General features: G+C 32.3%; 1 protein-coding gene across 1 annotated transcript in view; it reads right to left on the reverse strand.

Moving 5' to 3' along the window:
• LOC100166818 (neuroligin-4, Y-linked) overlaps window positions 1-9,481 on the reverse strand; it is a 22,069-nt gene extending 12,588 nt beyond the window's left edge. The window contains exon 1 of the mRNA XM_001943534.5: window positions 8,775-9,481. Within this exon, the coding sequence (XP_001943569.2) occupies window positions 8,775-9,252 (478 nt within the window). The 5' untranslated portion in view covers window positions 9,253-9,481. The remainder of the gene's footprint in view (window positions 1-8,774) is intronic.
• Window positions 9,482-13,850: the final 4,369 nt, after the last annotated feature.

Raw genomic sequence — 13,850 nt, forward strand, 5'->3', positions numbered from 1 at the left:
TGGTTCAAAGTACTCTTTAAACTTTCATAATATCTCCAAGAACAATTTGAAATTTTCACAAAATCGGTCAAGTAGTTTTTGAGAACCTATATAATAGCTACAGCTTACACATATACATATAACTCTCATGTTTGTTTTAAGATATAATTTCTTTATTCGAAACCATAAGCGTGCGACAATTTAATGGATCCTTTTACCTCATCTACCAGAGTAACTAATGGCAAATTTTTTTTCCCTTCTATTAGAAAATCTTATTTATTTTATACTTTGCAGTTTGCTCTCATCCTGTTAGTGTAGCAATTTCAGAACACAGCTTCTCAACTCTATTTTTAGCTATGTGAAATTCTAGAATAATTAATATACTATTATTCAAATTTTTTATGAAATTACCTATATTCAGGTGTTTAAGCAGTAAATTGGTTATTTAACACATTGTTTCTGATTATTTATATTGTTGCTTTAGTTATTATTTATTAGATTAAAAATTTGGTTAAAAAGCAGAAAAACAGTACAAAGACTCACTGGATTGGCCCTTTTAAATAAACAACACAAAGAACATAAATTCTTCTAGCAAAATAGCTATGGATTTTGTTGTTTAGTTTTGCTATATTGGATTAAGTACCCATATCAAATAAATTTAATTTGTTAATATTTTTTGTTCGCAATACATTATTAATTTTTATATTTATAATATTATGTATTTTAAAACGTAACGAGGGATATTTAAAGTAGTAAATAGGAATTATACCAATTATAAGGTTTTTTAATCAAGTCATCAGGATTATGATCTTAGTAGCAATAATTTCTATTTTTTATTTCACCCCTTTCCATTTGGAATTGACCGAATGATGTATATTAAGTGAGACTTGTTTTGTAGTTCACGCCATAAGTTTGGGCAGGGTGGCTTCTTGTATTCACTGATTCGATCCATAATATTATTATAATTAGTATTATTTTATTATAATATTAAATTTTAATTTGGCCTAGAGATTTAAAAAAAAATGTTTATTTGTTATTGTTACCTGTAGATTATGACAAGTGTATAAATGCATAAAATGTGTAAGATCATGACCAGATTCATCATTCATGGACCCATCACGTTAATAAACTTATAACCCGTAACAATATAAATAATAATTCAAGAGTTCACAACAATAGTGCGTGACTGTAAGTGATTAAAAACTTGGCTGGAGTTTGATGAAGGATAAATTAATATATAGGTGGCTTTATCCTTTATGATTATTGATCATCTAACTAAATAAAATTAAATAAAATATGAATTATGTACGGGTCACTGTAAATTACTTCAGGTTTTTAATTTTTTCTGTAAATTGTTGTCTAAATATTTTTTATACATACGTAAATTACGTCGAGGGATATTATTGAAAAAACAATATTTTTCTTCCATTTATTAGACTCAAGATTGGCAATATTAGCGTATTAATATTTAAATGTTTAAAAATATAGGTTAACAGCTCTGGAAAGGTATAGTATATGATAATATTTTCATATTTATAAAGTTACGAATAAAATAATTTATGCATTGATCTGTAAAACGATAGATATGTCGGTGGCACGTAGATTGTAAGACACAACTTTTGTCTGATTAATAATATAATTAACGACAATATGTCAATATCCAAGGGACGTATAGGAAACGGAACTATGCGTAGCCACGTAGGTACCGATTAACAAATAATATTTTGTTTTATTTATTATTATTATTCATTTTTTTTTCGCAGAACGACAAAACACGTCATATTATGTGATGGCGGCTTACGTTTGACAACGTAGCAGCCGTTTCGGTCCACGTATACCATCTGGGACCGTCTAAAAAGTTATAAAAAATACACATACGATATTCGGTATCTATATAGTATACACGGTATAATGTCTATACCAACATATTACATACACTTATACGATTACACCAGTATAATAATATATCTTTATATATATAATTCTACTGTACGTGTGTTTGTAAGCGAACTCCTCCTAAAAGGCTGGACCGATTTTGATGTATTTTTTTGTATGCGTTCGGGTGATGCCCCGTATTGTTTAGATTCACAAATCACCCCCCTAGGTCCAACCAGGGGATGTGCTCAAACGGAGATTTAGAAATTTACGGTGGAAATTTTTGTTTATAATTGGTTGCCATGGGTTTAAAAACTATTATAATAATAATTATTATTGGTTGCCGTTAAATCATGCATTTAATTTTTTTGTACGCTGTATTTTGATATTATATGTATCGCAATTACGTAAATATTGAGCATATTATACTCACATATAAGTTACGTACATAAAATAATCCCACGTCTTCGTGGACGAGGAGGAAATATTGGTTGACAGACTCGGCATTCACAATTATTCCAGCCGTTTAGGAGTTCAGTGACATACTTGGTATAACTTTGATACTTTAGACTTAAATTATAAAGTTACGTACAAACAGCACGGGGTATATACTGCTGCGAATCAGAATTATTATTCCAGGCAACAGAAAAGTTAAGATACATTTTGAACACCATACACCGAATTAAAAACTAATTGAACAAAGTTTGAGTCATATAGAGTTAGTAAATTTAACGGGATCAACTAGTATAATTTAAATATTATATGTAATTGTATTGTAATACAATATGTATAAAGTTATACGTGTGAGCAATAGTCTTATTGTGTCCTATAGCTCGAAATCCTGAACACACTCGTCACATGAATGCACATTTTTAGATTAACCTGTTGTTTCACTGTAATATTAAACAACCGAGTAAAATGGATTCTTATACTGAACGTAACATTTGTTATATTATTCGTTAGGAGTGGTGGCGTGATCATTTTTTGTCTGCAGTTACTTCAGAGGTAAGTATTAAATCTTTTTTATCCCACGGCTCCTTTGTGTGTTCACAATATTTTTACAGCTCCCAAATTATTATGAAAGAATTAAACAAACGAATACAATATTGTAGCCAATATGGGTGATAATATCAGTAACTTTAGTACTACCTAGTAATACACCTTAAAATAGTCGGGTAATGTGTTTCATTATCGTTTCCATAATCACTTTAATGATTATAAATAATAATCATATTAATTAACTTGACCTACATTAATTTTGGTTTGAGGTACTTTGACGCGGCTCCTTTCGACAACTCTCTCAACTCCTCTGGGAGCCGCAATGTACAGTTTGAATACCTCTGAGTGACTCAATTTAATTCTTATGACTATTGAATACCCACCCACCCACTTACCCAGTAATGATTAATAAAAAAAACCATGAAAAATTAGTTAGCTGTTATAATTTCAAAGTTAATTGTTTTATATCAGACACTGACCTGCCAAGTACCAACCACTAACCACCCCTTTTTTAATTTATACAACCGCGTAAATGTAACTCCGTTCACAACATTGCTATTCGTTAGTAAGACGATGACAAAACATGCGTGAACTACCTAAAACGTCCCCTTGGAGGATGTCAGCGCACTATTTGTTTTCTCTATCTCTGACGCGCGCGTATCATAGTACATTTTACGTTCACAATAATAATTATAATCATAATAATTTATAAAATTAGAGTTATAAAATTTAAAGGTAATATTATTATCCAGGGCATCTCATAGGTGTTTTATTAGATTTTAATTTTAAAGTGAGTTATGAGTAGGTATTCTAAGATGTACAAACAGTTTACAAATTTAAAATACCTACTCATAACTTCACAACATCATTATTGTGAACGTAAAATTTGCGATGTTGCGCGCGGGTCAGAGAGAGAAAACAAATAGTGAGCTGACATCCTCCTATACGAAGAGACTATGGTAACCACGACTTTAACCCCTTTAAAAAGTTACTGAAAATACAAACATGCAAATATGCAATAACTATTACAGTATAATACTTGAGTAATAAGATAATTGTTGATCTACTAGTATACTGCAGTTATTGTAAGGTAAATATTATAATATAATATGCTACACTTCCACTACATTCGAGGATATGAACTTGTCCAAATTGTCAGTTGTTCTTGTATTCTCCGAATCATTTACCACAACACCCCCTCCCAACACCGTAAGTGAAACATATTTAAATCTTCACTCACCCTCATCTTTACAGTTGTATAGTGGCTACGTTAAGTATGTATTAAAAATAATTATATACAATATTGAAAATATATACTGAAATAGTAATAGGGTGCTTGTGGACGTGTATTCATTCTCACTTTGGACCCGGGCCAACATGTCCACGCCAGGCAATTACCGGGTTCTTTTTATTACATTTTTACACATAAGACATAGGATTTATATGTGTGTGCTGTGACGCCGTGTTTACACATATATATATATTACTGGACTAGCATCAGTATAGCCGCCTGTACATAATTTTCTTTCTCTGTCTATATACGGTGTATACACCGTCGCGTGTCTATCTCTGTCGTCTATGCGCCGATGGGAAGACGACACACGTACGGAAAGGAGGACCGGAACGACACGAAGAGAATAGCTTTTTTTATGCGATTATTCGAATTTATATTTAAGATACCACGTGCGCTTTGGTGAGGTCGTTTACCGGTGTCGTTATGAGCTAAGTAGACACGTGACGACTACGACGACGGCATTCAATTCCATGCAGTGCCAAAGGGTGTCTTTCTTTTCACACATCGAGAAATGAATACGCGTCTTTCCATTTCAAACTATATAATGCGTGTATTCGTTTAGAAGACGACATAATTTAAATATTACTATTGTGTCTATTGTAAACGTATTGTATTATAGGTGTATAGAATTTTCGACGTTGCCTATTATTACTGCTTTTCAGAATCCCTTGTCCGTGAACTACACTCGGCTGATATGCCATCTCGTTAAACCAATATTTACATAATCTTAGATCTCACTATATACGACATTAAGACGAACTGTAGTAGGTCGTATGTTGGCGATAAAAATATTTTAAAACGAAAGTGAATACTAAAACTATAATTTACATTTCGCAATTACATGCCAAAAATCTTATAATATGGTTTGACAGTAAACAGTCGAAAAAAAATATATATTTGAAAACAACATTTTTTCACTACATGAAAAATGTATACAAATTCTAAACCAAATTCCGATTCTTGGCATATTTTACGATTACTCTCTCGCATTAACCGAATTATATATTATTATTTACTACCTACACGGATATTAAATGATGAGTTACACATAATTATTTGTTAACGGCTTTGTTTATTATCGTTCTTGTCTGTTGTAATCCAATTGTAGGGAAATTAATTACGTACAATAAACTTAAAATTGAACCCCCTCCAAGTATAATATTATTTTCAGAATCAAAATCCGTTTTAAGATATTGTATTATATAGGTACAAAAGATTATATAGAGATATATACAGCTATAGATATTTTTTTCGTGGAAGAAGTTTCCAAATATGTATATTATACTTTTAGACAATATTGAATTTACGCTATGAAATCTAGTTAAATGTATGACACAAACAAACTGTATTACAGCCATTTATGATTAATAAATATAGTGTTAAACATTATTTTAAAATATTGAAAACATGTTTGGATAGAGGTGGAGGCCTTGAATAGGTTATAGGTCATACCTATACATTATTATTTATTACAAATTAAAGTTATTAAATATCGTTGCTATCTTAACTATCTTTCCCGACTCTTTGAAAGCTGAAAATATTAAAATAGAATTTCGACAATTGGTGCAGTGTATGACAAATATTCAATTAACTTGTTCACGACATTTGAATGACATCCAAACATTATGTCTTGCATTGAGCCACGTAGTTTTAGAAGAATACGCTGTTTATTTTACGTCAAAAACACATTTAACGAAAATATGCTACAAAGATTTTTTTCACCGGAAGCAAAGACCTAGAATGACATACTGCTATTCTATATTTCTATCTGGTATAAATCATATACGACTAAAAATACACTGACCGATCCACGGTCGTTATGTGTACAATAGTGATGATATGTTTTCGTCTTATACCAAATGACCTCATTTTATAATTATTATATACTTAACATATAATAAACACATATCTTGGATTTTTAGAATAAATTGATTAACTGTTTAAGGCAGTACACATATTAAATAATATAACTGTACCTACACTATGGTATAACACCTATCACCTATGTATGAATGATTCTTATTTATATATTTCCTAAAACTTTAATACTTTTTGGGATAATGAGAGTTTACTGTAATAAAAAAATCATCCTGTATACTTGAGAGTCTCAAACAGAAACGTATTATGAGTTTTGACACTCTTGCTATAAAGTTTAGATGGCAACTCTATAATTCAAATTCTTAATACATTAAGTTTGAAAGGACTTGAAAACACTCAACATTTACATATATTACACATATAAACTTTTAAGTTTCTTCTTCGTACAATAATTGTCAAACTTAGTTACTATTAAAAATATTTCTATATTCTATGGCCAATTTCCTGGAAACTGTTCGACTTATTCATTATTCTTTTGCTCAGAATTTTAATACTTACGTTATTGTTTTTATAGTATTTTTATAGAATTTATTAGGTAACTATAGAGTTCGAAGCAGTGAAAACAACAATCTATAACTATGATCAGTAAACCGCATTACCACAACAAAACTGAAAATAAGTTTTAAGAATAATTCACTTAGTTAGGTCTTCGGTATAGGGAGATACATATGTATTTTAATTTAATTTAAGAACAAAAGTTAAATTTTTAAAATGATTAAAACGTAAAATAACTAATAACTAGTAATAAATTTAAATATATAGCTTTGATTTTAGAGCACTACAGCAGTAGGTACTGCATCTGCTGTACAGTATAACTAACACGAGTTAGCTATAATTACTTATCATAGATTATATAAAATGATATTGTCTTTTTCGTGACATTATTATTCATATTTCAAGCATGATAACAAAAGTTAAATTATATTTTATGGATAAAATGATCTTGATTCTTACACAAAATTGTGATATGATAAAAATCATGTACATGACTTTTGCAGATTAACGAATGAGTAATGACAAAGGTAGATGCTCGTAAGTTGTGGAGTAGGGACAGTAATGCTGATGCCCCTGATATTGCTAAACCCTTTAAAAAAATTGCAACCTCACCTCCCCCTCTAAGGCCTAAGTACTGACTTTGCTCTCGAGGTATTTAAGATTTTAATATGTACTTAATATTACTATATTATGATAGTCAAAACTTTAAATAACGATTTTCAAAAAAATAATGTCTCATGAAATTAACTTTTGTCGGATTTGTTTGAGTGTTAAGTGATATAACTACCATTAAAGAAGTACATAATATTATAATGTTTGATATTTTTAACGTATAAGTGATCGATAGAAATATTTGTATTCGACGTGTATAATGCATAGCTATAGTTATTTTTAACGCGTCGTTACTTCGCGTTTAAACGTTTCGGTATTGAAAATGTCGCTTTCTAGGCATACACTGCACTTGCGCCTTGTTACCTTAAAAGTAATAAGAAACCGGAAGCAAACATCGTGTGGTGAGGTTCCATCAGCCCCAAAAACAACGCATCTTGTCAGTGTTATTTTATCATCGTTTTATAAATATACATACGCGTATAGCGTGTGCAATAGTGTGCTTACATACGTTATACTCGACGTTTTCATGCTTCACTCTAAAATAATTAAAAATTGAGTTAACGAGATCAAAATTTATTTAAAGTGTATTTTAAGAAATTAACTGATTTACCGATTAATGATTTTTAACCCAAATCTACTCAATTTTAACATGTCGAGTTTGAAACATAAATTAAAAATTAGGTAAAGCTAATCGAACCGTAGAAAATATAATTAGCGTGAAGAGTCCTTTGAAGTATGGTAATTTTGAATATGTATACAAATATTCTCATTTATAAACAAATAGTTATTTTTTGAACAAATTTAATTATTAAAATGCTTATTGGATTTGAAATAAATATTTTACGTATACAAATATTTTCCTAATCATATACATCCTGACGACCTAACCTGCTCAGTGCTCAGCGAATAAATAAGTACACGGCGTTATTCATAATGTTATTATTAAAGATTATTTTATAATTTGAAAATTATAGAATAATTGCTTATACATAAATTATAAAAAGTAAGAACAGACAATAGGTCTCACTTGTATCATAAAACATATTATAAGCATTGATGTTACGCTTATATCCGTCTTACGCATGTGATTTATCACATTTACGGTTGACTTCTGAAAAGAAAGATTGATTAAAACCAAATTGACCTTTAATGCAGAATATTTATTAATTTTCTTGAAGATGATCATGATATAATATTTTAACAAAAGAATGAAATGTCATTATTTTGCATCAAAATTGATGAATTGCATTAAACAATACCCACATGAAAAGTAATAAACATTTAAATTTTTAGATATAGGTACATTGATAGTAATCTGATGATAGTGTGGCACTTGCATAGTTGAACGTGTTAATATTATTTAATTTTATAATTGTTATACAATTGAATTTTGAAATCTAACCCATCTATCGTTATATAGTATCTGTTATACAGTATATTTGTATACAATTATTAAAATATTCAATAGTTAAATTAAAAATGAATTCATTACTTTAATCCTATATTATAGAAATGAAAACAATTTATAATCACATTCAATCACGTTTGCGAATCACGGCTATGCTTTTACGTTTAAGTCCTAATTATCCCAAATGAACGCCGGCCAGGCTGAAACTGATTATCTAAACTGTTGACGACTTACCGTGCGGGGCGTATATGTTCAGGTACAGACAGTCCTCGCTCTGGTTGCCCAGGTATGACGTCAGCCGCTTCAGGTAGTTCTGCCGAACGGCCGACAGCCGCTTGTTAGCCACCAGAAGATCGGGCGGCCGCTGCGGGCACACCGGTTTCAGATACTCAGCCCGTAGCGGCCGGCAGTGGCTCCTATCGAACGACCCGTCGTCCGCCTTCGGGCACCACGTAGGTGACTCGCCTGGTGGCATGAACCTCTCTTGGGACGCGGCGTACGGCACACCCAAGTACACTTCGACCCTGTCCAGTCGCTGCTCGGCCCCTCCACCGACAGTGGTTATGAGGCCTTTGAGCGGTCCCTGCCGGTCTAGCCACACCGTCTCGGTGTAGCCGAGCACTTCGGGACGGACGCCGCCAGCCACCATCACCACGGCCGCGGCCGCCGTCACCAGGACCAGGGCCAGCGTCGCCGTTCCGCCGCCGCCCATGACGGCCGCCGCCGCATCGAACCCGATGGCTGCGCGATGAACCACAACCGCCGTTCTGTATATCGGCCCCGATATGTATTACGCGGCTGTCGCGTGGGTCTTTCGCACACGCACACGCATTATGATAATATTATAATATTATACAGTCGCGAACACAGCACACGCACACGGACACTAGCGCACGTGTTTACGCGTAGTCACACACTGACACGCGCGCGGCCGCGGCGTACACACGGCCGCTGAGCTATTTAAAATATGTTCCACCCGCCGGCTGCGGCCGCCGCGTTCGGGCGCTCGCGGGCTTGCCAACGTAAATACTTGGGATGTGTTTCTTATAATAAAATAAATAAATAGACCGACGGTTTTCGCGGTTTTCGTGTGTGGCGATCAACAATGGTATATAGTTCTCGTGTCACAGTGGATCGATGTCCGACGCCGATCGTGTCACCGGTGGATGGAAAATTCTGAGTGGAAATTCGATCAGTTAGTATAATATATTTTAGGCACGCGACCGATTTTCTTCCTTGTATCCGGCCGACGCGCGACTATCGTTCTTGATAAATAATATTATATGATTAGCAAAAACGCCCAGTTGTCTTGCAGATTTTTATTAATATGAATTCCGAGTATAAATATGCGTTCATATATTATCGGGAACAACGAGTTACAATAACATAAAAAAAATTACGTTTGAGACTTTTACGGTGCGTTGGAAATTTTAATTAAACCCCATCTTGAGACTATTCACGTTGTTATAATATTTATGCGACTTACAGACTATCAATTCCAATAATATTCACACGATATGGACTTAAGGTAGATTCCTACATTATCACAAATACTTACTAAGGTTGATGTTTAAATCGTTTAATTTTCCAGTATAGATTTACTTATACTGCTGCTTCGGGCTTTGGAAGGTACATATTTTACCAAGTATGCTACTAATATAATATATATCTACTACTTACTTGAGTATAATCCACCCAGGCTTGAATAAATCATAACTTGTTATAAGTAGGTTCTCATCAATACATTAAACGCCACTCAACTGTTACGTGTAATATTCTACGAATTATTATTATCAAGAAGATTACACTATTGCGGTTGCCTACTGCCTAGGTTTCATCTTATTTTTGATTCTAAACATTATATATAGAGAATAAATGATAATATCATGATATATTATTATAATATTATATAGATCAGGGCTAGTAAGATTTATAGTCTAAGTATTAAAGATCACGATATCGTAACCATATGGTTATACAAAACGTACATGGTAGATGTAATTATTTATTATAAATAATGTAAACGAGATTTATCAAGTATATCGCAGTTACAAATACATCACTCGTACCATTATTTCCCGTACATGTACGCATAATAATATAATATTATATCGATTTGTTTTATAGTATTTTCATTTGTTGCGATTATATTGGTCCACGTTTCGCAGACTCTCCCCCCCCCCAAAAAAAAAAGTGGTTACCCCGTACTCGCACATACAAACATTAACAGGAAACGTGCACGTTTTTAATTATAAATTTATGTCCACATTCCGGCGGAAGGAATATAATGGTCACACACACGTGGTGCGTCTGAAATTCGCAAAGTCGTCCGGTATTAGGCCCATTAAGAGCATTCATTCCCAGCTTCCGAGTGTAGGTTCGTTCGCCACGACGACGACGACAACGCCGACGTTGCCGCCGCCGCTACCAAGGCCTACACACGTTCTAAATTTAAATCACCACACAACAACCGGAGGCGGCGACTACAACTGCAACTATACGGCCACGACGACGGGGCAATGCCAAATGTCAAACCCGACGGAATCGACGAACACCTAACCCTTTTCGGTAAACCTAAGCCGATCTTTCGGGGTGGGGGGGAGGGGGAGGGAGTGGCTTCATAAAGATCATATTATAAATATATACCTAATGATATTATAATATTTTCTTGTCGTAAATAAATAAATAAGTATAATATATATTATTATACTATCATACGCGTAGGTAACTGCGTGAGTATACTATAATATGTGTAAAGGCGTACCAATAATAATCCACTGAGCTCAATGACGGACGACGGTTTTATGGAAGAGTTCAATGGGTGGTAGTAAACGGGTGGATCCACCCCTTCTTGGCCTGTTTGAATTTCGTAAATTTCTAGTAACTCTAATAGTCATCATAGCCATCAAAACATATAACATTAATAATAAATAAAAACCATTATAAAGTGTGCAAAACATTAAACGAATGGTCATGTACCTATCAATAGATGAAAAAAAATCGAGATAAATATGTTTATCAATATATTATGTAAAATATTTTCACCCATCACTCTTGGGACTTGTTGAGAACTGCCCCTGTTTGGCTAGGCTGCATCGATATCAACAATTTGTATTAATAAAAACAACACGCTAGACATAATGTGTCGTAACTATTAACTTGTATCATAGTTGTATTGTACATTAAATATTTATACACCGTTTATAAATTAGGTATACATTTTTTAGTGGGATTTTCAATGATGAAACGGGAAAAATCATGCTTACGATAGAAGTTCACTGCTGGCGATTAAGCGACAATTAAAAACTATACAGATACATTGTGTGCATAGACGTAAATAGGGAGGGGGGCTTAGGAGGGCTTAGCCCTTCCTAAACCATCTGAAGCCCTCCTTAAGATATTTAATATAAAGGTAATCTTTATTATGGTAGATTACTAGATTATATGTAAAAGCATCCATCAGATCGTCACGTTATGGCGGTTTCCAATAAAAAAATTATATCTTAAAACAAATATGAGAGTTGAATGTATATTTGTAGCTATTATATATATAGTAGACCTATGTCTACTCAAAAAATACTAAACCGATTTTGCGAAAATTTCAAATTGTTCTTGGAGATATTAGGAAAGTTTAAAGAGAAGTTTGAACCACGTTCGATTTATACCAGCTATTATTACCAAGTGCTATATTATACAATCCACCACAAATTAATTGTCCATATTAGTCGAGTTAGTTCACAAAGCGACGCAAATTTGCCTGTAAACTGAGGTAGGTAGATACACCAAAACCAATATAGGTACCTACTCTTATACAATCTAAATTTTGTATTTTTTAATTTTGTCACGGGAAAAATTGGGTTATAGCACTATATAGCCTCAAAAAACGACTGGACCGTTTTAAATAAACATTATATCAATTGTTATGTAAAAGTTATTAGATTGATTAATTTTTAAACTCCTTAGGCCATAGCCTAAGGATAGCTAATGAATATTTCACACGTAATTTTTTTCAGCTTACGAAAGAAAAAAAAAATGTTGTGTATCTAAATGGTTACAATTCGTTATATATTTGTATTATATAATTAAAAGAAATGTGACATATACATTTTGTACAAAATATTTATTAAAAATACATATCTTTGGACTAGACATTAATTAATTACATTAAATATACTTATATACATTAATTTACATTTAATTTGTGATAGTTTTGAATTGTATTATATAGATCAAATACAATTGTTTGTAAGTAGTGGGTGGAAGATAAGTCTCTTTTTGTTCTTGAAACCTTTTGGGCTCAAGCCCTATGAATTTGAGGACCCTATTTACGTCCATGATTGTGTGCAGAAAATCGATGGGTCTTAGTATTGGTATAGTCTTAGTAACATTAATATATTAAGAGTAAATTATATATTATATTATTATAATATGCAGTATTGACCACCATATAGTTATTAATTTATATGAGATCTATACCTATTTATATAGTATTATAATTATTATTATTGTTTATTCTTAATTATGTAATCCAAATTGTATTCATCATTACCATTTTTGTATTCATATGGCATATGGCATTAGTAAATAAATATTATAATTCGTAAAGGTCGTACCTTATACTCACACAATATACCTTACTATAAATTAGTTTATTAATATTGTCTGCAGTCGATAAATGAGCCATTTTTAAGGCAAGCAATAATAATTATTATAATAGCTTCATAACCCATGGCAACCGTTTATAAACAAAAATTTCTATCGGAAATCTCAAAATTCCTATTTGAGCACCTCCCGGGGTTGGTCCTCTCCCTTTTTAAATTAGCCTATCTTCTGCTCAGAGATATAATCTATCTATGTATATAAAAATATCTAATCCCGTTCACTTCGTTTCCCATTAAAATTGCCAATTCTATATGAATATGTTTTACATATCACCATGGCAACCATTTATATACAAAACATTCCATCGGAAATTTCAAAATAATATATAATTGGTTGCCATGGTAACATGGACACACACACTGACACACATACATTCATTTTTATATATATAGATACGTACTATATTGTATGTGTGTGTTTATAATAGTTTTGTATTGATGTTATTTATGTAAATTAATTAATTTATAAATTACACGGAGTGGATCTAAAAATGAAAAAAGGGGTAACAGTTAGACAAAAAATGTACACCTACATAGACTAAATAAGTCATATACAATATATAATAAATACTCAAATAGTTTTAAAAATTATAATAAAATATAAATCATAAATTATAATATGTCAAGTCATATAGGTACATCATATTAC

The sequence above is a fragment of the Acyrthosiphon pisum genome, chromosome A1 (genome assembly GCF_005508785.2).
Source record: "Acyrthosiphon pisum isolate AL4f chromosome A1, pea_aphid_22Mar2018_4r6ur, whole genome shotgun sequence".
NCBI lineage: Eukaryota > Metazoa > Arthropoda > Insecta > Hemiptera > Aphididae > Acyrthosiphon > Acyrthosiphon pisum.